General features: G+C 54.8%; 1 protein-coding gene across 16 annotated transcripts in view; it reads left to right on the forward strand.

Moving 5' to 3' along the window:
- The first annotated feature begins 3540 nt into the window (after window positions 1-3540).
- CADM1 (cell adhesion molecule 1) overlaps window positions 3541-27476 on the forward strand; it is a 132893-nt gene continuing 108957 nt past the window's right edge. For 7 of the 16 annotated variants that reach the window (XM_021530030.3, XM_085560329.1, XM_085560327.1 and 4 more), the window contains exon 1: window positions 3541-3670. In XM_021530030.3, coding sequence (XP_021385705.2) covers window positions 3562-3670 — 109 coding nt within the window. In that variant the 5' untranslated portion in view covers window positions 3541-3561. Of the gene's footprint in view, window positions 3671-4727; window positions 5035-27476 lie in introns of those variants that run through there. The other 9 variants (XM_085560325.1, XM_085560328.1, XM_077788046.2 and 6 more) reach the window with 2 other exon arrangements.

Raw genomic sequence — 27476 nt, forward strand, 5'->3', positions numbered from 1 at the left:
ACGAAACTCCTCCATTTTCAAAGAGTTACACAGGATTTAGCCCCGCGCCGCTTTCATGTGAATTGTGTGGCTAAAGTTCCATGCAGCTCTTTGAAAATTTCAGAGCCGGCGCTTTGCCCAAGATCGACAACTGTTTTATTTCTCTTGACAGAAGATGGTGAGAGAACAAACACTGCCAGGAGTGGGGGAAGAGTTTGGTCGTGGGCTCTGCAGCACCTTTAAAGTGAGGCTCAAAGAGCCACGCAGGAATGGCAACTCCTGCTGTACCTGCACGAATTCTGTGGGATCGCCTTTCCCAGGGAGGAAAACGTGGGTGGCTTCGGGTTCTTTTTCCCTTCTTACACGTAGGGATGTAGGGAGCAGCACTTTGGGTCCCCTTGTCCATCCGTGAAACCAAGGAAAGGGAACGAATTGATCATTGGTTTTGTAATCCCATCCGAAAACGGCTCCTACCATAAATTCTTCTGCAGTGGATGTAATTAGTGTCAGTTATTTGTAATTAGCCGCCCCTTGGGTGATGCTGTGTCCCGAGACCATTCCCAACGGTGGCAGTGGCAGCGCTGGCACCAGTTTGCACCAGGATTGCTCCAATCCCTGGCCCAGTGTGTTGACAGCAGCTGCTGCTCATCCATGGATCTAAGGCTTCATCCCGCTTCCAAATGCCACTCCAAGCACGTCCAAGCCACCGTCCTGTGCTGTGCACAGGGGGATAGAGCACAAATCGCCTTGATCCTTCTCCTGCCTTTCTCTCTGTGTCTTAAACTGTGGGGCTTGGCTCTGTCTCTGGAATTATACCACAGATTGGAATTCTCATTTTTAAGTTCATTTCTGCTCTGATTTAAAGGCTGAATTAACAAACAATGGCTTATTTGGTTTAAAATGCAAAAACACCATCTGGTCTTTGAGATGTGCTAAACCGCAGCGGGGGGAGCCAGAATGACACATGGGGAGGGTCCCCAGGTGGCACGGGTGAGGCTCCCAGGAGGAATTCCTGCCACTCTTGACCATGTCAAGGCAAGGAAAGCTGGTCTTTGGATTGGGCATGGCCGCAGCTGCAGCTGGTGGCCTGGGGACAGCTCGATTTCAGGGGAAGCAGCACTTGCAGCCCTCACTGCTGACAGCTCAGAGCAGCGTCCTGGGAGCTCTCCTCTGTCCCTGGCTCCTCTCCTCACCCTGATGCAAAGTTCTGGAGAGGCATCCACAAGCATTGCTGGCCCTTGGGGTTTCCTTGGGCCACAGCCTTGCTCCAGAGCTGGCACAGGGCTTTGCAGCATCCCTGGCACGAGTGAGTCTCAGAGTGAGAGCCCATTCGGCCAGCAGGACTCAGGGGGTGAGCTCATCCCCAGCAGCCTGGATTACACCCCCTGTGCTCGTGGTCTCTGTGGTTCTTCGTGCCCCAGCCCTGTGCCCGCGCTCCCAGTGCTGCTCCTGGCTCCGTGTTGTCCCTGGCTGCCAGTGATTTGATTTAATGCAGCTTTCAATCACTGCCAACGGGCCTCTGCTGCAGCAGCATCACTGCTAAACACCCTGTGACAAATAATCTGAGGCTGAGCTTCCAGGACAGAGGAAATCGCTTTCCTCTTGAAATGAAAGTTGATGCATAATGGAAGGTACTAAGACGTCTCCAGCAGGAGCATCGCCAGTTTGAGCCCGCCCCGAGTCCCCGTCCGTCTGCCGAATGAGACGCGGGAGGTCAGGGAAGTCATTTCCTAGAGTTCAGGATTTGCAATTTGCATTCTATAATCTCCCGGCCATTTACCAGCAGATAATTTGTCATGCTTTGCTTTAGCTGTTGTGATATTGATATTTATTATGCAAATTGTATTTCCTACTACTTATTGTCCTCACCCTCGGAATACTTGAATTATTATAAAGCTGTTTAGTTAATACGGGTTGGCTCTCAATTGATGTCTGAGCACAGCGGGTCGCGATGTGTGATACCGTGCAGGGGGGCTGCACTGGGTATTTAGGGACAGGCACACAGGACACCCGGATCTGGGAGCCTGGAGAGGGGGGAATTTGGGGTCCCAGAGCAAGACAAGTGCTTTCTCACTAAGTGGGGTGAAGCTGCCTCAGTCAGGAATTGTCATGGTTATGGTGGCCCAGAACTCTAGCTGTTGAGCAGGAAACAGATGTTTGGCATGCCATGGGGCAGAAAGGCTTGTCATCATGGGAGACAGAGAGTGGCATGGGGAGGTGGGGATAGAGGGAGGAGTGATGCCCCAAACCAAGTCCCCGGCAGCAGCATTTTGGGTTCTCTTGGGTGTGAAACTAGCTTGGTTTCACATTCCAAAGGGTGAAAGCTCTCTCCAGCCCCACAGTGTGACTCAGTGCTTGCCCTGGGCGGTTTTAACCTCAAGCTTGGCAGAATCTGGGATGATGAAACTGAACTGACAATTCACCTGCCTCAGGTTAACTTGGAATAGCCTAATTAATAAGGTTGGGAATATTCGACATCCTCTGCGTTTGCTCCATTAACGCTTGCATGGACCCGCTGTCACCGATTCTATGGTTCCATTCCTGGTGCCGTGGGTGGGGGGAACGCTCGGACCCTTCCCGGGCGGGATGAGTCCCCCGGTGACCCCGGTGCCGCTCCGTTTCCCGTGTGTTACGGTACAGCCCAGCACTCAGCGGAACGGCAGCGCTCAGTTCCGGGGCTTCACTCGCTCATTCGCGCCGTTTAAATCCGTTGCGTGGGTGAGAAACCCGCAGACAAGGTGGGCCGGTTGCCGGGCTGCGGTTACCGAGCCCCGCTCGCCGCCGCCGGGGGGCTCGTGGGCTCCGGCCCCTCCGCTCCCCCGGAGCCGCCGAGGCTCAACACCGCCTCCAGCGGCGCGGGGCCCGCTCGGCGGAGCGGCGGCGGCCGGGACGCGGTCCCGCGGGGGGACGCGGTCCCGCCGCGAGGATGCGCGGGCAGAGAGGGGCACGGACACTGGGGGAACTGCGCGCTGCTGAGCGCGGGGATGCCCAGGGGGACACCCCCGGCACGGAGAGCGCTGGCGGGCGTGCACCGCGGGAGGAAGGGTGGCACCCCGGGCGGGGGATGCTTTGTGGGGTGGGAGGGGGACACACACCCTGGAAAGGAGCAAGGCTGGGAACGGGGTGAAAGCTGCGGGTCGGTGCGGAGCCGGGGGACAGTGCGGGGCCCGGGGTCGGTGCGGGGCCCGGGGTCGGTGGGGGCCCGGGGCCGGTGCGGAGCCCGGGGCCGGTGCGGAGCCCGGGGTCGGTGGGGGCCCGGGGCCGGTGCGGAGTCTAGGGTCGGTGGGGGCCCGGGGTCGGTGGGAGCCCGGGGCCGGGGCGGGGCCCGGGGTCGGTGCGGAGCCCGGGGCCGGTGCGGAGCCCGGGGTCGGTGGGGGCCCGGGGCCGGTGCGGGGCCGGTGCGGGGCGGGCGGCGGCCCGCGGGCACGGCCCCGCCATGGCGCTGCCCGCCCGCCCGGGGCCGGCCCCGCAGCGCCCCGGCCGCGCGGGCGGAGCGCGGGGCGTGCCGCGAGTCCCCGCCCCGTGACGCGCCATCTCCCGCGGGCGGCGCGCGGCGGCGGCAGAGCGAGGCAGGTGCCGGCGATGGCGGGTCGCGCCCAGCCCAGCGGCCCCGCGGGCAGCGGCGGCGGCGCCCCGGGGCTCCTCCCGCTGCTGCTGCTGCTCCTCTCCGCCGCCGCCATCATCCCCCGAGGTAGGAAGGACGCGGCCGCCGCGCACGGGGGCACCGCGCGGACGGGCGGTACCGGGGCGGGCGGCGCGGGGACGGGGGCTCGCGCTCGCGGCTCGCGGCGGCGCTCGGGTGCTCCGGGTTGCGGCGGGTCCGGGGCGAGCCCGCCCGCTCTCCTCCGGCCCGCGCCCTGCCCGGAGCGCTCGGTGGTCCCGGGGAAGCGCCCCCGGCGGCGGGAGCGGCGGGCGGGCTCACCCGCGCGTGGCGGCGCGGCGCGGGCAGCCGCTGCCGGTTTCCATGGAAGCGGCTTCTCCCGCTGCCCGGGGGGTCATCAGCGGCCCCGCAATTAAAAACTAATTGCTTTGTGCGCCCCCTCTATCTCCCCCCTCTCCGCCCCCCCGGTATTTGCGGCGGCGCGGGGATGCTGCACCCCTGCGGGAGCGGGGAACCTGTTGGAATCTGAGTGGAACTTGCGCGACGCTTCGCTCTCCCTCTCCCTCTTCCTCTCTCTCCCTCGTCCTCGCTTCCCGCCCCTCTCTGTCCTTCCTCTCCTCTCTCCGCCGGTGCCCCCTGCCGCAGCCGCGCCCCCCGCCCAGCCGGGCGCGCTCGGGGCGATCGCCCGGCTCGGGCGCTGCCGCTGGAGCGGGCGCTAATGAAATGTGGCTAACGAGGCTCCCCGAGCGGGGCCGGTTGGGTCCTGTCCGCGGCACCCCCGGGCTGCGGTGTCCCCGGTGCGCTGGGCGAGCCCCCCACCCCGCCCGGCATCGCGCCCCGCCGAGCCCGGCAGCCGCAGCAGCGCCCTGCGCTCGTGTCCGGTGGCTTCGGTTCGAGCATCCCCGTTAAGGCCGTTCACGTTTCCAGCGTGTCCGTGGGGCGGCACGGGGCCACGCGGCCGTAGGAGCGGGTGCTGTGTCCGGGATGTTTGGGAAGAACAAGAGGCCATTGAACGATCTGTTGAATCCCGCTCGTAGGAAAGGGGGGACGAAGGGGCCGCCAGCCCGGCGAACAAAGAGCTTTATTCACAGCCTGTATACATGTCCGTGCCTTCCCCGCTCTTCCCGGGCGGCCTTTTCGGTGGGGTGGTGGTGGGGGGAGAGCGCCGGGGTCGTTTTCAGCTTGTTCTCCCTGCGAACGGGGCCGGGGCTGCCGCTCTCCTTGTCGCCGACAAGGGCTGCGCCTCCCGGCTGCGCTGGGCTGCCCCAGGGGCGACTCTGCCGCGATGCCGGCGCTCCGCAGCCCCGAGCCCGTTCCGGGGAGCCGGAGCGAAGCAGAGGAGCCACCGCGGCGGCTCTTGGAGCTGCAGCTGAGCCGGGGAAGCGCTCCGGCTCCCCCGCGCCCCGGGTTCCTGCGGTCGCTGTGTTGTCGCTTCTCGGATGTCTCGTCACAAGGTGCTGTTTGTGTGCTCGGTGCTTTTCGCTGCCTGCTGAGTCCCCCGCCGGTGTGACCTGGGGACTCTGCCACTGAGAGACGCCCAGATTTGGGAATGCCAGCCCGGCTCTAGGACAGCCGCGTTCATCCTTTGTTTTGCTGTCTTGCTCACCTCAAATTCTCTAAGAGCAGTTTTTAACTGGAGGCCAGAGTGATCCCCGGCAGGCTCAGCCTTTTCAGCGCTGCCCAGGCAGCGGGTGGAACTGTGGGTTGGGGTCGCAGAGCTGCTGAAGGGAAACAAAAGCAGGGCTGGATGCTGCTCGCAGTGGCTGTGCCTGACCCGTGCACCGGGGTGAGAAGCACCGCGCGGCGTGAGCTGAGGTTGTGGTAAGACAGATACTGTGTGGTTGCGGTGCTGTGTTGTGAATTGCAGGATAAAATCCCAGACTGTCTGCATTTAGGTAAAATTTCTTACAGTTGAGGACCTTTTTTTTCCCCCCATTCTCCCCCTTTTCCAAGCTAACAGTGTCAGCTTCAGTGTTCTACGAAGAGAATTAGCGTGAGGCGGCAGCGTCAGCGCTGAGCGCAGAGTGCTGTCGTTGTGTCTCCTGCACGGTTGCCACCCGAGGCACAGCGGTGCCAGCGCTCTGTCACCGCCGTGGTGGCACCCCGTGATGCCAGTGCGGCTGAGGGTTCTGCTGCCTCCTTTCACCCAGGCGACTGGAACAGCAAAAGGCAGCAGCGAGGCTTGCTTTGGGATGAGCCTGTGCGATCGGGTGGATCCGTGTGTTTCTGTGGTTCCTCTCCAGCAGCTCTCGATGCTCTGCGGTTCCTGGAGCTCCTGATGCCCCTGTGCAGCAGGGCGAGGGCTGAGGAGCGCTCTCGGCTCGCTCTGAGGCGCTTGGGCAGCGCTGGGCTGGAACTCGGAGTCTGGCTGCCTGGCACTCGGCACTTCAGGGACAGCAACTTCCCAGCAGAAGCCTCAGGAGGTGTTTGGAGACAGCGTTGGCGTGGAGCCGCGACCTGGCCGTGGCATGGAGCTGCGAGGGGCTGCCCAGGGCCGGTCGTGGCCGCAGCCTGCGCATCTGCCGACGCCAGAGCGGCCCGGGAGAAGCCCCCCGTGAAGGCAGCGAGCGCTCCCAGCGCGGCTGCGCTGAGCCAGGCTCCTTTGTAAACACAGAGTGAGTTTCCAGGGAGCCTTTGTATGCAAGCGAGGCGAGTCTGCTCGTCCCCGGCCTTCAGCAGCACGCGCTGCGCTCTGCATGCGACGCAAACACCGGCGGGGAAGGGGCTGGGGAATAAAGTGATCCATCTGGGTTGCAGCTTGGGCTCATTTGTCTTGCATGTAGGCAGTTGAGCCCAGGTTTATAAGCACGACAATCTGCTTTGAAACCGCTGCCAAGGAGGCTCCTGAGGATGGGAAGGCGAGGATCGCTCAGCTCCGTGCGTGCTCTGCTCTGAGGAGGGGTGGCTGTCGGCACCTTCTGCAGGATGGACATCCCCGGGGCGGACGCTGCTGATGGACATCCCCGGGATGGACCCGCCGGGACGGGCGCTGCCGGTGTCCCCGGGGCACGGGTGGCTGCTCGGAGCACAGGTGGCTGCGGTGACAGGAGGCCGAGAGGAGCCGCGCTCCCCGGGGACCCCCGGCCGTACCCGCGGCCGTCCTGCTGGTGCTGTGCTGCCGTCGCCTTTGTTTGCCTTGCGCTGTCTTTGCTGGTGTGTAAATAAAGAAGGCTTTGTAATCAAACGGCGCTGGCTCCGTCAGCGGGCGCTTGGCGAGCCTTCCCCCGGCCCTGCCAGGACCGGTGGGGCCGTGTCTGTGCCACCGTGTCTGTGCCACCGGTGAGCTCTGCCCTATTGCTGGCTGGAAAATGGGTCAGCTCCTTAACCCTGCGTCTGCCTGAGGCCTCCGGAGTAAAGCCTGTGTTCCAGCCCGGATGCACCCTCTGCTTGAATGGACCATCCAAGCACTCCTCAGAGCACATTTTGCTCATCAAAAGCAAACCCTGAATGTAGGCAGAGTTTTCTGGATGTTTCTCTGGAATGGCTGTTTCTCTAGGGATTATTGTCAGACTTTGTAAAGGGGTTTTGACAACCTGTTCCTCCTCTGGGTTTTGGTGGTACTTCTGTCAGGAAAGCAGGGCTCCCTCCTGTATCCAGACATTTCGGTTCCTGTCTGCGGCTCCAGATCTGAGCAGGCTCCAGGAGAGGAGCGTGAGGCTGCAGCCTTCCCTGGAGCTGAGCCAGGAAGTGAATACTTGACACAGTGGTTTGAGACCACAAACAAAGCTGGACACACAGCCAGTGTCTACGGAGAAACTGGATGCTACCTGTTAAAAAAAATAAGTTGTGCTTGTTCCTCCGGGGGACATTGTGAGGTGCAAACCCACCGGCGCTAAATAAAGGGACACTGTGGAAACCTGCCATGAAGGAGAGACCCTAGGTGGAATGTTGTAATTAGCAGTGGTATGTACTTGTTTAAGTTCCATAAATCAGCCTCTTTCCCGGGATGTAATTGCACGCTGCAGAGAGCAGCTGTGCTGCGGTTCCTGGGGAGCTCCGGCACAAATGCTTTGAAGGTCGCCCAGCGTGGGCTCAGGCGCTTCGGGGCAGCGTGCTGGGGAGAAGGTTGGCTTTGGATGTGTGGCAGGGAGCTGGAAGGGAGCTGCCACGAGGCTTCCTTCGCTCTCAGCTCGGTAAGAAGCGCAGTGCGCTGTCGGCCCTGCCCCGCCGAGATCAGCCGCGCTTGTGGTTCAGCCACGAGCTGCATTTAGTTATTGCAGCTTTTAATTTGCCAGGGCAGGGTGAGCCAGGCTGCCATACTGTGGCTGCAGGCGGCTCCTCTGATGGCCCCAGTGGCCACCACTGCCTGCTCTCAGCCTTTTCTGCTGTGGAAACGGTTTTTCTTCTTCCCGGTGTCCTCGTTACCTGTTGAAGCTCTAGATTTTCCTGCTGTGTTGTGCATCAGGCTCTCAGATCTTTGCAGGGTGTTGAGTTGGGTGTTGGGGAGCCTGCAAACCACGGTACACTGATGGATGAGGCTCTGAAAACTTGAGTTTTGTGTCAGTCCTTTTCACCCATTCCAAATTCCAGCAAGGAATACGGATCTCCAAGGAATTGGGTTCTCGGGCTTTCTCAGACTGTTGCTGAGCCCTCACCACATGCTCACCCACAGTATGTGGCTGGTGGCTGCTTGCATTTAAAACACTTGGCTGGGCTGTACCAGGGACATTTGCTGTCCTCCACTCCTGGCTATTTTAGACCAAGAATGTCCCTTTGTAGGGTTGGGCTGGCTATTTTCACTCTGTGGTGTGGTTTTAATTTACTGTGTTCTTCTGTGGTTTAAAAAACTTGAGCATTACAAAGACTCTGCCCTTACCAAATTCTCAAGGTGACTCAGTGGAATATTTGATACCCCATTAGGTTCCAGTCTGAGGGATCAAAGAGATACTTAGGCACATCTCTTTGCTCAGAGATAAAAAACTTTTGTGGGCTGTAGCTTAACTGGAAAATGTCTTTAGTTTTGCTTTTTTAGGTGTTTTTTTTTTGTCCCTGGAAGTGCTGGCAGCTCCTCGGTGTTGTTGGTTTGCTACAGTCTCACACAGAGGTGCTGCCTGCTGGCAGGTCTGTGGTGGGTTTGCTTTGTCCTGACCCTGTTTGTGGGTCCAAATGACCCAGCCCAGGTCCCCCTTCCCCTCCTGGTGGCAGCTCCAGTCAGGTGCCAGCATTGGAGCAGAATAGTCTCTTTACAGTAAACGACTGCCAGTATGTTGTAAAGCCCAGGTGTGCATTTGGCAGTGGGAAAAAGCTGTGTTGGAAACTCTCCTCCTGCCAATCCCAGCTGTGAAGTTTGCCCTCAGCAGTTACACTCCTGGCTTGAGCCTTCCCTAGGAAATGTCCCATTTTCTGGAGCCCTTGGCTGAGCAGTGGCAGCCGTGGGGGATGGAGATCTCCCTGCAGATCAGGGAGATGCCAATGAGCCATCAGAGCCAAGGCTGCCTACAGGGTCATGTTGCCTCTTAAGGTTGTGCTCAGACTGGAGGAGTGGGGTGTATAAACCCTGGGGTTCAGGTTACATCTGGAATGAACTGTTCTGATCTCGTGGTGTCCTCTTTGAGCAGTTAGTGAGTGCCTGTATCTGATTTGTGATCTCCAAGGTCTGCTTCCAGACTGGAAATGTCATTGCATTCCCCACGTTGTCAGCAGGGCTCTCGAGTCCGTGGCCCTGGAGCTCTGCAGTGGGGCCTTCCCTTCAGAGAGATGCCCTTGGGTGCTGATCCCAAATGTGATGTCTCTTGGACCTGAAGGACCTCAACATCTGGTGCAGAAACAGACCTTTTTGTTAGAGCAGTAATGCTTTTATAGAAATGAATTTTTCATGGGCAGCATGAGACCATTCTGGGGCTTGGCAAGCTCCAGCAAGGCTGGTCTGGGAGTGCTGGTACCGTGGGTGGGGGCTCAGGGGGGTCCTGGGACCCCCTCATCTGTGAGGTGGGTGCACCCCAGACCCCCGCTCCTGTCCAGCTCTTGCAGTGTATATCCCCTCTCCAAAGTGTGACAGGAAGAAAGAAATATGAAGCAGCAAAGTGACATTCCCTCCCTCCCCTTCTCCCCCCGTGCAGCAATAGAAATACGAGTCTGAGTCTGCAGCGTCAAAAGAGAGATCAGAGTAATCGGATCAAGCATGAGGAACTGCTTGTTGCTGCTTCCCTGTTTTTAAATGAGGCTGCCTGGCAGCTTCCCTGGCAGAGCACTTTCAACATGAGTCGTGCTCAGCTTTGGAGCTGGGGTTGCAGCAGTCGGGCTCTGTGAGAGTTGGGCTGGAGAGGGAACTTTCTCTGTAGCCTCTGGGCTAACACACAGAAATAAAGGCTCCCTGTGCCCCCACGGCCCTGGTTTTGTAGCCGAGCAGAGGCACATCTGTCCCTAATTCTGCAGAGAGAGTGCTCTCACTTCATGCATTTATCACAGTGCTGCTGCTCTGGGATGTGCTCCGTGATGCCAGTGCATCCCTGACCTCGGAAGAGCCCGGTGGCTTTCTGCAGAGCCATTTCTGCCCCACTGCCCTGCTGTGGCACGGGGTAACTCGGCAGCAGCTGCCTTTGCCTACGGAGAGGTGTTGAAATGGTCCAGCTGGCTCAAACCAGGGGGCAGAGCTGCTGGCTCAGCTGCAAAGGCTTCTCTTCATGCAGTGCCTCTGCTGGCTGGGTGCAAGTGGACATGCATCCATTCATCACCCACACATCCATCCATCCGTCCATCTATCCATCCATCACCCATCCATCCACCCCAGTTTTTAGTGCTGGCACTGCTGCAGAGCACGTGGAGGGTCACCTGCAGTGCTGCAGTGCCTGTGGTCACAGAAACCCTCTATTGCTCCATGGAGTTTGATTGTGAGGCTGTTCCACTAATCCTAAATGGTTTAATGGTAATGAGAACCTGGAAAATCCACATGTAGAGTGCTCTTGCTGTAGCTGGGTTTGTTTGGCATTCTCATTCTAAGTTATTTTGCCTGGAAACATGGTGGAACCTCTTTGTGTTGGTGTTGGGGTGACGTGTCGGTGCCGCGGTGACATGTCGGTGCCGTGGTGACATGTCGGTGCCACGGTGACATGTCAGTGCCACGGTGACGTGTTGGTGCCAGGGTGACGTGTCGGTGCCGCGATCCCCAGCGCGTCTCCCGTTATCGGTTCCTGGTGACAGCCTGCCTGGGCTCCTGGCGCTGGGGAAGCTGCCTGACAGCATCAAAGCCCTGAGCACTTGTCATCATCGGCCGTCAGCTTTGTCAAGCGCAGCTGCTGGGGACGCTTGGTTTGTTAGGACTCCTCGGAGCCAGGCAGCTTTTGCAGGGTGGGCTCAGCAGGAACGAGCAGAGCCAAACCCCTGCAGCCTTGGGAAGAGTTGTCTTGGTGTTGGCTTGACAGCAGCTCTGGGTCTGCAGGCAGATTCGTTCCTTTGCCACCCCCGTTCGTTGCTGCTCTGTGCAGCCCGGAGAAGCAGCACGCTTCTCAACGCTCCACGTGCCCGGGTCTGGGGAAATCCAGGAGGATTCCTGTCCTGCAGGGTGAGAGGCAGAGCAGATCCGGGTCTGGAGCAGAGCAGCCAGGCACTGTGACACCCCTGCCTTGTGTAGGTGCTTGTGGTGACTCGTGCTGGGATGAAGCAGAACCTGTGTAACCTGCTCCTGCTCCTTGTCCCTAGTCGCTGCTGGAGGGTGGATGCAGGGAAGGTTTCTCTTGGTGCACAAAACGTGAGTGTGATTTCTCCTTTGGCACTTTTCTCTTCTGCACTTCATTTACTGTGGTTTTACGGGCTGCTTGGAATGGAGGCTCGCATCATCCCGAGTCTGTGTCTGCAGGGTCACGACACACAGTGGCTTTTCTTGCCCTGTCACAGTTAGAGACCAGCTTTCCTCAGCTCCTGGTCCGTGGGTGGCTCCAGAGGAGACGTTACTCATCCCTGAGTAGGCAGAACCACCGAAAGCGAATCCCACGCTGAGGTTGCTGAGCTCTGTCCACACAAACAGCTTTTCCTTCGATTTAAAGGTCTTACAGCCTTAATCGTTCCCTAGAATCTTTAACAGAAGGTGCAGGTTTAATCAACTCCCTGAATCCATAACTGCCAGGTATTGCTTCCTCAGCACGAGGAGCGGAGTCGTGCCTCTCGCTGGGAAGGGTGAAGATTAAAGTGGGATAGACGGGAGATTAACAGTGTTCCCTTCAGACACCCCAGGGAAAGGGGGAGACGCTCCGAGACCAGGAATAAAGGAAATACTGGGAGGCAAATCACTTGCTGCTCTGTAGGAATCCGTGGAGCCTTGTAAACAGAGGCTTTATAGCAAACCCAGTGCTGTGGCTCTTAAATCACTCTGGGAGAATTTTGGATGCAGAGTTAAAGGATGGCTCGCTCCTCCAGGCTCTCATTAGCGAACTGGATCCAAAATTTTGATGTTAACACAACATGATGTGTGCAGAATGCAGCTCAGGAAGGTCAGTCCAGCTCTCAGGTTTGGGATACTCTGTTTTGTGTTGAGGTTGGGTGGGTCTATTGATCTCATTCTTCTTTTGGAAGGGGGAGGTTTAGCAACAGTCCCATTAAATGGCATTTCAGTGTTTCCTACAGAGTGACTCATTTGAAGTTCCTACGAGAATAAATATCTTCTGGACAACCTGTTGTATTCACAAGCCACTGCTTCTTCCTCTCCTTCCCCTCTTGCACTGCACCCCTCGAAATCTGACTTCTTTGGACATGGCAGGATAAGGAAATGAAAATAGTTCTCCATGGAGGATGGGGTCTGTGGGGGTATAAAACCCATGTCCAAAGGTAGGGAGTGGCTGAAATGATCCTGCAGGACACAAATGAGGATTAATGAGCTATTTTCAGCCTGGTCATTTGCTTCTTCCCAGGGAGAGCCCAGTGGAGTGACAATCCAGTGGGTGTCCTGAAGGAGGAGGGGATTTTGTGCTGGAATGAATTTGGATGTTGGTGTGTGTGCATGGACAAGGAGGATATTGGAGGAAAGTGGTGGGATCCTCCTCCTCCTCCTGGATTTCACTGCCCAAAGAGCGAATCTTGCTGAAAACTGTCCCTGAATCCTCTGGGAAACCTTTGGAACTGCAGCTCGTCATCTCTTTATGTAAAATGTCTTTGTAGCAGTTGAGGATGCTGGCGTCCATTAAAGACACAATCCAAAGCCATGTGAGAGTTTTAATAACTTGGTATTTTTGTTGTGCCAAAAAATCCAATTACATACGGAATCACTTTTCCTTTATAAAGGTCTGGGAAAGTGTTTGCCTAAACTGCTGTAGAAGCGGCATTTCAGTGAGCCAGCTGAAAAGTCATTTTTGTCAGTTTAATGGGTATAATAAAATGGTCTTTCTTGGGGGGGGTAAGGGAGGGGGACAGAAAAGCCTCTCTGAAATTGGGATCTTTTAATTTTAAATTGGTTCCTAGGATTTATAAGAATTTCAAAGGCAGATGGAGAGGGAAGAGCTCTGGGTAGCTGTTGAAGCAGCTTGTCCCTGTTTTTCTGAGAAATGTACAGATCCCACAGATGAAGTGTTTACGGAATGGACACGAGATGCACACGTTTACACAGAAAATGCACAAAGCCAAGCACGAGGCGGTGTTGTGGGTGGCTGGGGGCTCGTGGCTGCAGCAGGGGCTCTGCTGTCGTGTCCTCGGTGCCGTCACTGATCCTGGAGTGCCATCGGTGCCTCTTCCCACCCAGCGTGGTTCTGTTTGTCTGCTCTCCTTTTGGAGTGGCTTTTTTCAGCCTTCATTTGTCCAGATGATCAGCATGCAGAGGAGAGCTGCCTGGTATTTACATGATTTAGTTGTAAATATGGTTAAGTGTTGATAGATATTGTTGTCATAAGTGCTTACAGCTCCTGGACTGATTACTGAATTTCTTATGTGGAAATCTGTACAAGCTCGGCGTGCGAGCAGCTTCCCAAGGGAGGTGAGAGGAAGGAGCTTGTGGTTTCCGTGTGGAAATCAAAGCCCAGATGTGGCTGGAGTGGGTGAATTGATGGGGGAAGTACTGTCGGGCTTGGCTGGCAACAACTGGGGCTCCGAGGCTGTGATGAAGGGAAAATAAAAGGCTCTTGTTCCCTGTTTTTGAGGGAGCAGATGCTGTTCTGTGGAACAACTATTTGGGGCTGATATGCATAGGGAACATCTGTAGGGTTGTACACCAGGGCTGTGGCTGAGGGATGCTCATCGCTGCCACTGGGCTGACGGAACAAATGTGTTATTTGCTGGTGGTTTTATTTTTAAGTGACTAATAGGCTGTGCTCGAGCTGCCCTTGTTTAACAGTCTTATTTCCAGAACGTTTTACATCCCTGCTCAGAAGCCTGAATTTGCAAGCGAGTGTTTCTGGGAAATGTCTCTCTGAACGCAAAAAGCCTGGATTTGGCAGAATCCTCTCCGGGGGGTGAGGATTGTGGAGGGCTCTGCGATCTTGATCATGGTCCTGAAAACCTGTGGCTCTCTTGCGTTTGCCCGCAGAAACGGAGATTTGTGGGGGTGGTCGGGAGTTCTGAGGCTGGAACGGTTATTAGGATAAAACGTGGCAGGAGAGGCCAGCTGTGTTGTGTGCGGAGGGGATTTGTGGATGTGATGTTCGGCTCAGCGCTGAATTTAGGGCAGAGATAAAAGCCTCTCCCCAGCCCGACGTGCTTCTCTGTGTAATGCCAGCACTCAAATCCTCGCAGCGCTGGCTCGGGCTGCGGGGAGAGAACGGCGGAGCTGCGTCCCCAATCCTCTGCCCCGGCGCCTGTCCCAGCGTGGAGCGGAGGCAGCACGTCCCTGCCCACCCTCCCTGCGTGCGTTTCTTGCTCTGGAGCTGCTTCCTCGGGAGCGCAGGCGAGTTGGAAGGAGCTCTGCTCCCTCCCAGGCAAAAGCTGTCCCTTTGGAGGGAGCCGGAGCGGCGTGTCTGCATCCGCAGCCAGCCCTGGCAGCCGCTGCGCCTGGCAGCCCCTTGCTCCAGGACTGATTTGCCTGAAGGGGGAAAATCCCCCAAAACCCTTCACTTGTGGGATCGGGAGGGAAGGGAGAAGAGGAGCCCCAAGTACTTAGTATGGGCAGTGTGAGCTTTGCGGAGTCACACATCCAGATGGATTACATGAGGAACTTGACATCTTGTTTAAAAACAAATCATTCATTATGTAGCAGTGAATAATCAAGCATTACAGTTTCATCTCTGGAGGTTCCTTTTTTGGTTGGAATTTTGATAGTTCAGTAATTAAAAGCTGTAAGCTATTACACTGTCTACATGTTGATCAATTGGTAATTAAAAAGTTGATGATAGATATGGTATTTCATGGGACTGGTTGGTTACGGTCAGATTTCCTTCGTGTGTTTTGAAAATTGTCGTTTAACTTAACACTTAAACGTTTTTCAATATTCATGGGCTGTTTTACTTGATTTTTATAAATGCCTTTTAATGATCACAATTTGCATATGGTAATTTAGAATCGGAGAATCGTTTAGGTTAGAAAAGCCCTGTAAGATCATCGAGTCCAAGCATTAACCCAGCACTGCCGAGGCCACCACTAAATCATGTCCCCAGGTGCCACATCCACACGGCTTTTAAATCCCTCAGGGGTGGTGACCCCCTCTAGGCAGCCTGTGCCAGGGCTGGACAACCCTTTAAGGGAAGGAATTCTGCCAATATCCAGCCTAAACTCCCCTGGTGCAGGATCTGCTGAGCCCCTCGTGGCTGAGGCGCTGGGAGGTGAGCTTGATAACACAATCAGGGATAAGGCAGTCCAAAATGAAGGAAAACTGGGTTGGTAATGGCCTCCGTGATGGAAGATTCATTGCTTCAGGAGACTAATCTGAGACCAAAATGAAGCCCAAACCTGACAGTCTTCAGAGCATAATGCAAGATTTACTGCTCTGCCACGCTCAAGAGATTAAAAATAAAAACAGCCATCCTCCAAACCACCCTTCCTGTGCCTGCAAAACTTAGGGAAAACCAAGGGGTTTTGCTTCTTTTGAGTACAAAAAAACCCCAAATAACCCCAGACAAAATGGTTTTGCCCTGTGTTTGCAGAGTCCTCTTCCTAGTGCGTGGAGCTGCAGAGGGGGGATGATTTGGGGCTGGCTCTGGCAGTGAGGAGTGTGATGCTGTGCTGGAGGGATCCTTGCCCTGCTGAGGCCATGCCCTGCCCTGCTGGTGGGTGATCCTGCCTGGAAGCTGCTGCCAGGGCGTTTGCTGGGTTGGGAATCCTATAGTGGCCCTGGCTGGTGCTGGTGTGGGGCTGGCACCATGCCCTACCTGAGCTGCAGCCCTGGCACTGCTCACCCAGCTTGGCGTGCACAGGGAGAGCTGGAGGTCCCTGCCAGCCTGATCTAGTGGAAAACACCTTCCCACTGAGCCTGTCAGTCCTGAAGAAGCTTGGAATGGCGGGGGAGCTCATCCCTGGCTGCACACCTGAGGAGGTGCCTGGCGTGGGTCCTGCCTCCTTCGTGGTGGAGCATCCTTGGCACTGGACTGGTCCAAGGAGCCAGAAAGAGAAAGCCCCAAACACTGGATCCTTTCCAAAGGGTGAGCTCCTTCCCAGCCCTCACCCCTGACCCGTGGGATGTCCTTCTGAGCTGCAGGACAGAGTGATCTGCATCCACCTGGTGGTATCAATGCCTGTAGTGGCTTCACTGCTCGCTGGGGACAGGCACGGTGTTGGAGTGACCAGTTCTGCTGGAGGTGAACACAGAATAACAGTGCATCACATGTGTCCTGGAAAGCCCTTGGTTTAAAAACCACTTTGTCCTGAGACTCTTGTTGTTTTGTGACAGCTGGTTCCAGTAATTTGTTTTTATAGGGCAGTTTGTAGTAAATGAATGACACGTTGAATATTTTAGCGAGATTTTAGATTATCTAAAGAATGTTTTCCGGTTTACTAATTGGTAGATAATGCTGGATACATTGATGCTGACATGAGCAAATGGATGTGAAATGGTTTTGAGGCGAGCCTCATTAGAAGATCTCTAATTCAGTCAGGAGGAGACGTCGGCTGGCGGCCGCGCTCGGACCCGGCCGTTCCCCCCGCGCGAGGCTCCGCACCCTGACAGCCGCCCTGAGCTGCCCGGCAGCAGGCACACAGGCAGCAATTAGTGATCTCAGGAGCTCCTTGTGGCCTCCGTGCCACCCTCAGCAGGCGAGGGCTGGCTTTGGACTCGGGCGTTCTCTGGAAGCACCAAGGAGGCCGGTGGGGCGGCTCAGCGGGCAGGGTGCCCGGTTCTGGAGGCAGGCACTGGCTCCGGGGGGTTTCCCAAGGCCTGATTCCCGTGGAGATGCACGCAGAATACGCTGCCGTGTGCAGGGTGTTCCGTGCTGATCGGATCCTCGGGGTGGCTCCTGATGAGCAGTGACAGTCCAGAAGCACCTTGCTTTAACCCCAGAGGGAAGGTGGCTTTTGTTGTCTCCTCAGGTAATAAATCCCTGCAGTGCCTGGCGCTCCAGGTCCCATTTATTGTACAGAGCAGGAGATTTTTCACTCCCACAGATTAGGATCTGCCTCTTTTTGGGTCTTCCATCAATAAAATTAACTTTTCCTTTTCTCTGTGCATCTATGAAGGATGTTGCTTTGCTCTCTCACAGGCAGTGTCTGAAGTTTTGAATTCATAAAGCTGGATTTGCTCAAATCTCTTGTTTTCATTCCCCATAAAGGTGAGGGGCAGTTGGTGCCTGCACAGCTGCAGCCCATGTTAACCCTTCATCCTTTAGGCCTTGTTTTGTGTGAGAGATGATGGGGAAGGTTCTACCAAAGGTGATAATTCTATGGGAAAATCCCCTATGTCGTGTATGTGGGAATGCTCAGAAGTGAAGGGATTTCTGTAATTAACTTCTTAATTGATTCCTGTAATTTCTGTGATTGATTCTCAAAATGCAGCCAAGTACAGTGGGCAGCAAGACTGGGAGAGTCCTGAGAATGTTTGGCAGAATACCCAAATCATCCAACCCAACCAACCAAAACGTATTTCTTACTTGTCTGAGTAGAAATGGAGCAGTTTGGGGTTAACTTTTCTGGGAGTGAGTCCTCAATTTCCCGAGGCTGATCTCTGCAGACACATGGAGGATAAAAGCTGCTGCGGGAAGAAAATGAGGGAGCAGAGTCCTTTACCAAAGCTGCTTTCCAGGCAAAGGATGATCAGGAAAAGCTCTTCCAAAGCTGGGGGGAAACTTCAAAAATTCCAGGCAATCAAGTTTCAGCTTTCCCCTGTCACCACAGGCTTGCCAGGGGCATTCAGATGGTAGCTGGTGCCTTGCTGAATTTTCACTAATGTCTAAAATTAATCAAAATGAGTGTTATCCATTTAGTGCATAATCCCTTCTGTAGGCTGTGTGTAGGCATAATCAAGGGATGCCAAATGTATTACATTACCTGGGATATTTGGGGATATTTTTATTCTACTCAAAGTAATCTGCAAGATCTGATACGAGGAGACACAAAAGGTTAGTTGAAAGCAGACAAGAACTGAATCATTGACTTGAGGAGGAACTGCATTGTGCAAGCTGTAATGCTCCTTCTTATTCATTACTGCAATTATAATTATGGAACCCAAAGTATTTAATTGGCCTCCCAGACTCTTCACACTGAATAGATTGCATTGTTACCATTAAAAAAAAATATCCTCTTATGCATTGCAAATACATGTGCGTGTTGCTCTCTGGCTCTCAAGAGGTTTCTTTGTTTATGTGATGAGCGATTAACTGAATTAGGGATCTTTGCTGTGTGGTGTCAAACGAGAATCCAGCGGAAGAAGAATTCTTCCCGGATGTCAGGTGGTACTAGGAGCTCTAAAAACAAAACTTCGTGCATTAAAACCACCAAAACCCAGTGCAATCAGGGCTGTTAGATCTCAGAAATACGGAATTGTGGAGGGTGGAGTCAGTGCCTGGGGCTGAATTCCCCCATGGCAGTGGCGTGTGGGGATGAACCTGCTCTGCTCCAGCCAGGACGAGCTGGCTCAGGTTGGCTTGTTTTGTGTGACTTTGTGTCTTGTGTGTGGAACAAACAGCCACGTTTAATTACCAAGCAGTAATTCCATCTGCAGGGCCCTCGTGAGCCTCCAAACGCAGGCAAAGCCTGTTTGTTCTCCATTAACACGGAAAGGTGCGGAAAGGTTTGTTTTTTCCGCCCTCGTTCCGCCATCCCTCGTGCCTCTCAGGCAGCATTTATTGTCCTTTGCTGATCTTTTAATGCTCTCACAAATGGAAGGCCAGCGAGTTTGGATGTGCCCAGCTCGTCAGTGCCCATCCAAGCAGCTCTTTAATGGAGCGTTCCACCGGAATTGCCGCTTCTCCTCGCTGGCTGATGTGGGGGACGGGGCTGGAATCGTCACACACAAAGATGCTGTGTGTAACACTTGGCAGAAGGACCTGAAATTGGATTACAAGCTCCTATTCCAGCAAGTAAACGTCCACGGTGTTTTTTATAGCTTATCTCTATTCATCTCTGTTTGCAGGCTCTGCTTGCCAAGCGTTAATGTAAACACTCTATTTTGAGACGTCGGTCCATTTGCCTTCTGGAAATCCTTCTTTTATAAGGTGGTAGTAAAGTCTGTGCATAAAACCAAAATAGCTCTGTGGTCATAACTGCGCTGGTGCTGCGTGGCTGGAACTGCTTGCCACCTTACCTGGGGTCCTGAACCTTGCAGGTGGGAACAGGAGCAAGCAGGGCAGGGAGATCTAGCTCTGTGTGTGTGCAGATATATGTGTATATATACATATATATGATCTTCTCTCTCCCCAGTGAGGCTGGAGATCTCCGATAGTTGAATTTGAAAGAATTAAATTGACTTTCAAGTTATTGGACTTGCTTCCACTACTCTCCTAGAACAAAATTCCTAGAGTTGGTGCTCGGTGCAAAATGGATGATGGTTCGAACTCTTCAGGGGATTTAGGGAATGGTTTTATTGTATTGTTGGTTTGGCCGAAAAAGTCATAATGGAAACATCACCTGAAAGAGATTAAAAAGAGAAAATGAACCAATCTTGTGTGTCCAGCCAAGCAGTTGTGTATTCTGGTGGTGTAATATGTTGCACAATATTTTGGAAGAAACTGTAAATTCTGGGAAACATGGCCTGGAAAATGTGTGAAGAATCCCGGCATTCTGTGAATGTGCAATCTGTGCAGTTCTCCGAGGGAACTGGGTGTCAAGTACTTAAGAATATTTACTGGTTCAGAGCCTTCTCGTGTTTATTTTGGGCTGCTTTGTGATTGGGGAAAAGCGTGAGGATTGAGAAACCTCCTTGGCTCCTTTGAGAGGACAGACAGAAGTGAATGAGGAGATGAAGGCGGAACTTCCCAGCGGAGAGCTGTTTGTAGGGGAATGAAATGAAAATGTGCCTTCACAGCGTCAGGAAACCTGTAAATAAACCCCGGTTTTCTTCCTCTCTGTTTGCTCCAGTTTCCCGAAAACTTGTTTACATATTAAAGGGTGTTAAACTGTCTTCCTTTGTGGCAGGTCTTGGTTAGAGCTGGGCTGAAGCAGTGGGAATGACAGGCTCCCATCACTGCTCTGGATAACGGGAAGAGCCCTGTGACAATCTCTGGGAATTGATTTGGCAGGAAAAAGAAAAGATTCTTTTCACTTTCTGGCATTGCCGTGAGGTCAGGGAGGGAAGGAAGGTTCAGGAGAAGCTTCCTACATGCGTGGGGGGTAGGGGGACAGCCACTAACCAGGGCACCTTTGCCCTCTGCTTGGCAGTGCTCCCTGCAGTGAGGATTTGAGGTTGTTTCTGATGTTGTGGTGTAACAGTGGTGGCTGGAGGAACTTGTTCTGGTTTGAAAAGTTTGCCCCATTGACCACAAGAAAAGAGGGCTAAGAGGAAGGACATCCCTGAAAGTGTTCAAGACCCAGAACTGGACAGGCCTTGAGCAGTCTGGTCTGGTGGAAGGGCAGGGAGTTTGGAACAGGATGGTCTTTAAGGTCCCTTTGAACCCAAGCCATTTCTGACTCTGTGTCACAGTAAAACCATGAAATGACATTAAATTTGAGACCCCAGCGTGGTGCCTTCTGAGAAGACTCATGGTCAGGCAGGAGCCTGTGACTGAAAGGTGTTCGAATGATGTTAGGAGGGGAAGGCAGAGCAGCTTGATCGCTGTTCAATAAACACATTTTTACTGTCTGTACTACTTTGATGTTACCTTGAGTTGCTCTGCAGCACCCTTGGCTCCCAGCCCCCAGGGACCAGGGATCAGGTGTGCTCTGCCTGATCCGTGAGCCGTGTGTGTGATCAGCCTCCCTGGTGACAAATGGCGACTGTTGCTTAATTTTTATCCCCAATTATGTAGCTCCAGGACCCATTTTTCAGGTGGAATGTTGCAGCCATTAAGAAGAAATAAGTAAACTCTGCTGTATTCCATCATTTTTGGCAGGTACCCAGTGGTCTGTAGCCTTAATGTATGTGCATTTCTATGCAGGTATTTTTCATGAGGCTTGTGCTGGGACTGCTTGAAGCTTCTCTCAGGGCAGGAGCGAGTGCTGAGTGAATCCACAGCCTTGGCTTGCTGTAATGTCAAACTGGGGGAGGGGTCCTGGGGGTCCTTTCCCCTCTGTCTGGGTCAGAATTCCTGTGTGACCACGCAGGATTCCTGAGCCGTTGGCTTAGTTTCCAGTGGGAATCAGGCTCGGGAATGATTGAGGATGATTTGGATGATTTGACATTTGCAGAGGTCGTTTGAGGGGAGCTGGGTTACCTTGGGAGAGCTGGCAGAGGCTGTGCTTGGTTCAGGAGACCATGGAAGGGTTTGGTGAGGGAATGGTTTTGCTGGGAATCTGTCCCTGTGCTTTAAATGTGCTTCTTTATGACCTTCCTAAGCAGGGGGAACAGCTTCCAGAGTTTCCCTGGTTCTTTAGCAGATGGACAGGTGAATATTCACATTAAAACACCTGAACCTGAGAGGTGCTGCTGAGCTGCTGGGATGTGTGTCTTTCCTTGCTGCTTTTGATGTAACAAAGATGCACAGCTTCCTCTAGAGGAAACAGGGGAGATTAGGATGTGTTTTGTTTTCAGAGGAGATTTTGTGACAAATTTGTCAAACGTGACCTCTCAAAAAATGGCAGAAGTTTATCCAAGCACTTGTATGGTTCATGTCAGCTATAAACGTGTGCTGTAATGTCAGCTCATTTTTAGCACTGGGCAGCAGAGGATCCAAACGTGGTCACCGAAGTGTGGCTGAAAGAGATTATTTCTGAGATAGGATCAGAACTATTAGATAATTTCTAATTTAGTTTTGAAAGTTCTCAATTTGCAGGGGATCCGGTGACATTCCTGGCAGCTTTTGCGTGTGCTTATCCATCCTGGCACTTTTGTGTGTCTGAGTTCTGTAACGATTATGTTTGAACCTTCCTTGCTGGAGAGGTGTGTGCTGTAAAATCACTCAGTGGGATTTCAGCAGGTGTGTGCAGATTGCTGGGGCCAGGCCAGAGCTCACCAGCTCTGGAGCAGCTTCCCAGCTCCAGCCTGAGCCCGGAGAGGAACAGAATTCAGCAAACCCGTTCAGGATAATGTGATTTGCTGCAAAAGTCTGTATTTTTAGGATGTTTACTACAGAGGTCTGAAATTACGTGGGCAATTTGTTGCCCTTGACAAGAGAAAATGCATCTCCAGTGAAATTTCATACTAAAAGCAATCTTTTAATGGACCTTTTCCTTCCGAGCCCGGTGCTGTGCTGGCAGTGCCTGCGCTGTAAATCCCAGTGCTGGGGCAGTCTGGCTCGGGGTGGGGGTCTGCCCTGGGGGAGCAGTTCTGCTTGAAACCCAGCTCAGGCCTTTGTTTTCTGTGGCCACAGCCTGTGGTCTCTGGAGAAGAGCCCTCCTGGCACCAGGCTGGGGCTCCTGCACTGTCCCAGGGCTGCCCCTCCTGCTCTGGGTCGGCACCGCCAGGCTCAGGGGGGTTCTGAGGATGCTCTGCTGCCCAAACAGGACCCAGGGAGGTTCTGAGGATGCTCTGCTGCCCAAACAGGACCCAGGGAGGTTCTGAGGATGCTCTGCTGCCCCAATAACCCGGTGTGCAGTGGCCTGGGCTCTGCTGGGGATGCCAGCTGTGCAGCCCAGCATCCCCAGCACAGCTGGCAGTGCCTCCCCTGCCCCCTCCAGCCCTTTCTGTCCCGCTGGAGGCTCCCAGCTGTCAGAGCACAGAAATGTGCTTTCACATCCCAGCGACTTGCTGGGACAGCTCCTGTGCTCAGACACATTTGCTTGGCAATCCAAGGAATTAATGCTGGGTTTTGTTGACCCACCTGTTCGGGGGGAGGTTTTTAATTACCTTTTTGGTGGCTGGCCAGCGGGATAATGCCTGTACATGTTCCTTCTCCTCTCTTTGGTTCCCCCAGCTTGAACACAAAGCGAGCATTAAATTGCCTTTTCAGAAGTGTGGCAGCCCTTGGAAGGGGCGCCTGCTTTCCCCTATCTGAGTTGTATCTCGCACCCTGGGCTGCCAGGAAGTTGAATTTCCAGGGAAAACGCTCAGCAAAGGCCTCAGGAGCAGCTGGCAGCCGTGCTGCTGCGGCATGCTCAATGCTCAGCCAGCTCCCTGCTGGAGGGAGCTCGGGGAAGGAAGGAAGGAAGAACAGCGGGACCTGCTGGCATCTTTGGACACAGCCTCCTGAGTGGGAACTGGGGGGTGTGGAGCCCCGAGGTGTGTTTGTTCTGGTGTGGGGCAGCAGCAGTGCCCTGTCGGGGCGGGTGGGCTGTGGCTGCCCGAGGCTCTGCAGATCCCAGTGCAGCAGCGTGGGATCGTGCACCCGGCCCCAGGAGCTGAACTCTGCTGGGAGACTTTTACCCCAGGTGCCCTTTTGTTTCCTCAGCTGACTTTTTGGTGTCCACTGGCTTTTGTAACCTGTCCTTTGCCCCTGGAGTTGGCAGCAGCAGCAGTTCCATGTCTGGCTCCCTGTGCTGGCCCTTGTAGCTGCACTTTGGGGAGAGGGATGTGATGTCCAGGGGGCTCTGGGGACCCATCGTGGGGGGAGCTGTGCAGGAGTGAGCGGGGCTGGGCATCGCTCTGAGCTCTCAGCTGCTTTTCTGGCAGCTCTGCAGTCCCTGCTGAGTGTGTGCCCTCAGAGCAGACCTGTCCTGTCTGCAAGAGCGGAAGGTGAGTGGCTGTGACAGAAGTGACAAATGCCACTGGAGCCCTCATCTCTCTCCCAGCTGCTCTGTCAGGGTGGTTGCTCTGGGTGCTGGTGGCCGGAGCTGGTGGCAAACCCTCTGGCAAGGATAAAAGTGCTGGGGGCTGCTGGAAGGGAAGGCTCCGAAGGGAAGCCAGGGAGTTGCTCAGGTCCATGTGCGTGTCTCTTCCACTGCACGGACTCCCCTCCCCTGCCTCCTTCCTGCCGGAGCCCCAAAAAGCACCGGGGTGTTGTGGCAGGGATTTCAGCATTGCTGAGGGCGTGCTTTCCTTGGGTATGGGGGCGTCCCTGACACGGGGGTCTGAGGGGCATGGGGCAGCGTGGCAGCACGGCTGGGCAGGACTGGGGCAGGGCTGGGGCAGGACTGGGGCAGGGCTGGGGCAGGGCTGGGGCAGGACTGGGGCAGGGCTGGGGCAGGACTGGGGCAGGGATGGGGCAGGACTGGGCAGGACTGGGCAGGGCTGGGGCAGGACTGGGCAGGACTGGGGCAGGACTGGGCAGGGCTGGGGCAGGACTGGGCAGGGCTGGGGCAGGGCTGGGGCAGGATTGGGGCAGGATTGGGGCAGGGCTGGGGCAGGGCTGGGGCAGGACTGGGGCAGGGCTGGGGCAGGACTGGGGCAGGGTTGGGCAGGACTGGGCAGGGTTGGGGCAGGGTTGGGCAGGACTGGGGCAGGGCTGGGGCAGGACTGGGCAGGGCTGGGGCAGGGTTGGGGCAGCCGTGGCCACTGCCAGTACAGAGTTCCTTGATGCAGGGAGAGGATAACTCTGACCTTCCTCTGAGGGCTGTTAAGGATTGCTGTTTGCGCAGGGCTTTGGGCATGCCGAGCTGTATGTAAATAGCAGTTATGGCTCTTTTCTCAGCTCCCTCCCCCAGGTAAATAAGCCGTGCTGTGTGTGGCTCGCTGCAGCGGGGAAGGCAGCGAGGCTGGGCTGGGCTGGGCGCTCTGACCACCCTGCCCTGCCCAGGTGTGTGGCTCAATCCTGTCCCCGGGAATGCAGCAGGGGACATTTCCATCAGCCCTTCAGGGCATGCCACCTCCTTACAGCCAAGAATCCTTTTGGAGCATCGCAGAAATTATGATGACCCTCCAAAATGCCAGCTCTGGTCTGAATGTCCTTCCATTTTGTGCTGCACAGTGTTGTTGTGCAGAAGATCTACATTCATCCGTGTCGTTTTGGACTCCATGTTCCATGAATTTATGACTTGGTTTGCTCTTGATGTGAGAAGTTTAAAGAGGAGGATTAGTCTCTAGGGTTTAGCTCCTCTACCCTTGTGTTTGTAATCAGGCAAAAACATCATTAGAAGAGATCTCTGGGAAAGGTTTGGGGTGTGAGACTGACAGAGGTGTTTTACTGCTGAGTTGAGGAGCTCATTTCCAAAACTTAGTGTGTGCCTAAAACCATGGAGGGTGGGAACTGGCTCTTTGCCAGTTAGTTACTTAAGTTTAAGAGATCTTTGCATTCAAATTACTTATCTGGAGTGCTGGCAGGCTAATAAATTCCAGGGAACTGTTCTAAATATTGTCAATCTCCAACGTAATCCTATTAAAATAATTGAGTATTTTCAGGGTAAAGAATTCCCTCATCCTCTGTCCCCAGCACACAGGAGAAAACATGAAAGGCAGCCTGGAGTGTCCTCTGCACATCATGGAGCTGCCACAGCTGAGCTTCCTGGCTCTGGAGCTGTGAGATTCCCAGCAGCCAGCACTGGGAGAGGCACAGCACTTGCACCAAAGCAATCTGCCTTCGAATTTTGTGCCTTTTTCGTGGGTGTGAGTGGGTTTTGTCCTCACTCCCTGTTTGAATTGGCCTGGTGCACCTTGGTTTCAGTGGGAGGCTGTTGTTATCCTCTGGACTTGTTCTTGGAATGCAGGGAATGCCAAAGCTGCCTGGCTGTCCTGCGGCATTCCCAGTGCATTCAGGCAAAGGGGAAGCTGCTGAGCCCGTGTGTGTCTGACCCCTCAGCAGTTCCAGTCTGGAAGAGGTGCTGGCAGTGCCCTACCTGTGCTCTGTCCCCAGTGAGCAGCTGGCTCAGATCTCTGGATCCTGTTGTTTCAGCTGAGCTGGGACAATGGACCCTCCTGGAGCAGCCCCCAGGACATCAAACGCAGCCCCTGTTGCTTTTTCAGAGAAGACAGTTTCTCCAGTTTGCCTTTTGATAATCTTCAAATGGAGGCCTGACCTGAATTTACAACACGGAGAAAGAAAACAAGAGGAAAAATATCTCCCGACAGCTTTTAAGGTGTCTTTGACAGCAGTAAACTAAAGAAAAATAAGCACAAGTTCTTCCCTTCCCCTTTGCTTTTGTAGGTCACTTCAGGGGAAATCTGAGCAAATCAGAGAACTTCAAAAACAACCTCCAGCCCAATCGCTTCCACCAGCACCCAAACCCCCCCGGCACGCAGCCCACAGCCTCGCATTCTCCTTGGCAGCCTCGTGTGAAAACCATCCTGGAATAACTCGCCACAAAGAGGACACGAAGTTCCTTTGGTTTGGCAAAGTAAACAGGTCTATTTTTGTTTGCAGGAGGTTTTGCAGCGCGGCGCCCTGGCAAAGCTGGCCTGCATCTTTTCCTTCCTGGATTTACCCTTGGGCCCAGCCAGCTGGAAGGATGGGGTCTCTTGGGAAGAGGGGGTGCAGGGGCTGCGTTGGTGGCTCCTGTCCCCCAAACCCGCGTGGCCTCGAGGTGCCACATGGCACATGTGCCACAAACTCGTGGTTTGTGCCCCTGCAGAGCAGCAGAGCTGCTCTTTCTCCCCTGGGCCTGGGTTTGTGGCTTTCCCGTGGTTTGTGCCGTGCTGCTCCGGGTGAGGCAGAGCAGAAATGATGCCATAACTCCCTGGGCTGCCCTTGGAGTGATGGATGGTGCGGGTGCCTGGAGCCGGCTGCAGCGCCGGATCGATGCGGGCTGGGCTGGGAGGTGCTGCCCACCTGAGCAGAGCCCTGGCAGGGCTCCTGGCGCTGCGTCCGTGTGTGTCAGGGCTGTGGGGAGGGATGAGCCATTACTGCTGAAATATCATCTCCGCGGGCTCTCGGGGATGAGGAAAAGGCTCTTTGCTGCAGTACGGGCGTCGGGATAACGCCCCGGCGCTCTCACAGCGGGATGTGGCTCCATAGATTTTCTCCTCGCTGGTTTTAAAAACAACCCAGCAGATACAGCTGATAAATGGTGCTTTGAAGCTGCTTTCAGGTGTCCATTGCTTTTGGCTGGAATAGTTTATGTGCTTGAATCATGAGTTGAGTTCAGTGTGCTCAGGCCAGCGACAGCCGGGCTGCTCTGGGCACTGTCCCGTGGGATGGTGTTGGTCAGAGGATGGAGGAGGGTGTGCAGGGAATTTGTGGAGCAGGAGATGGTCAGAGGATGGAGGAGTGTGTGCAGGGAATTTGTGGAGCAGGAGATGGTCAGAGGATGGAGGAGTCTGTGCAGGGAATTTGTGGAGCAGGAGATGGTCAGAGGACTCTATACAGGGAATTTGTGGAGCAGGAGCTGGTCAGAGGATGGAGGAGTCTGTGCAGGGAATTTATGAAGCAGGAGATGGTCAGAGGACTCTATACAGGGAATTTGTGGAGCAGGAGTGGCTTTGCCATGGCTTGCAGGGAGCTGGAGGCAGCCCCAGGGGTCTGTCCCACCACCGTGCGTGCAGCCCCGTGTGTGCAGTGCCTTTGCAGGAAGGGTTTGCCTTAGCCTTGGATTTGTGCTGTTCCAGAGGATTTCTCCAAAGCCACTGAGGAACCACTCAGCCCCACTAAGTGTGCTGTGGGTGCAGTATTGCAGCGTTCTCCTCTCGTTTGCTTGGCCTCCCACATCTTTTGCCCTC

The sequence above is a fragment of the Lonchura striata genome, chromosome 24 (genome assembly GCF_050655825.1).
Source record: "Lonchura striata isolate lonStrDom1 chromosome 24, ASM5065582v1, whole genome shotgun sequence".
Lineage (NCBI taxonomy): Eukaryota > Metazoa > Chordata > Aves > Passeriformes > Estrildidae > Lonchura > Lonchura striata.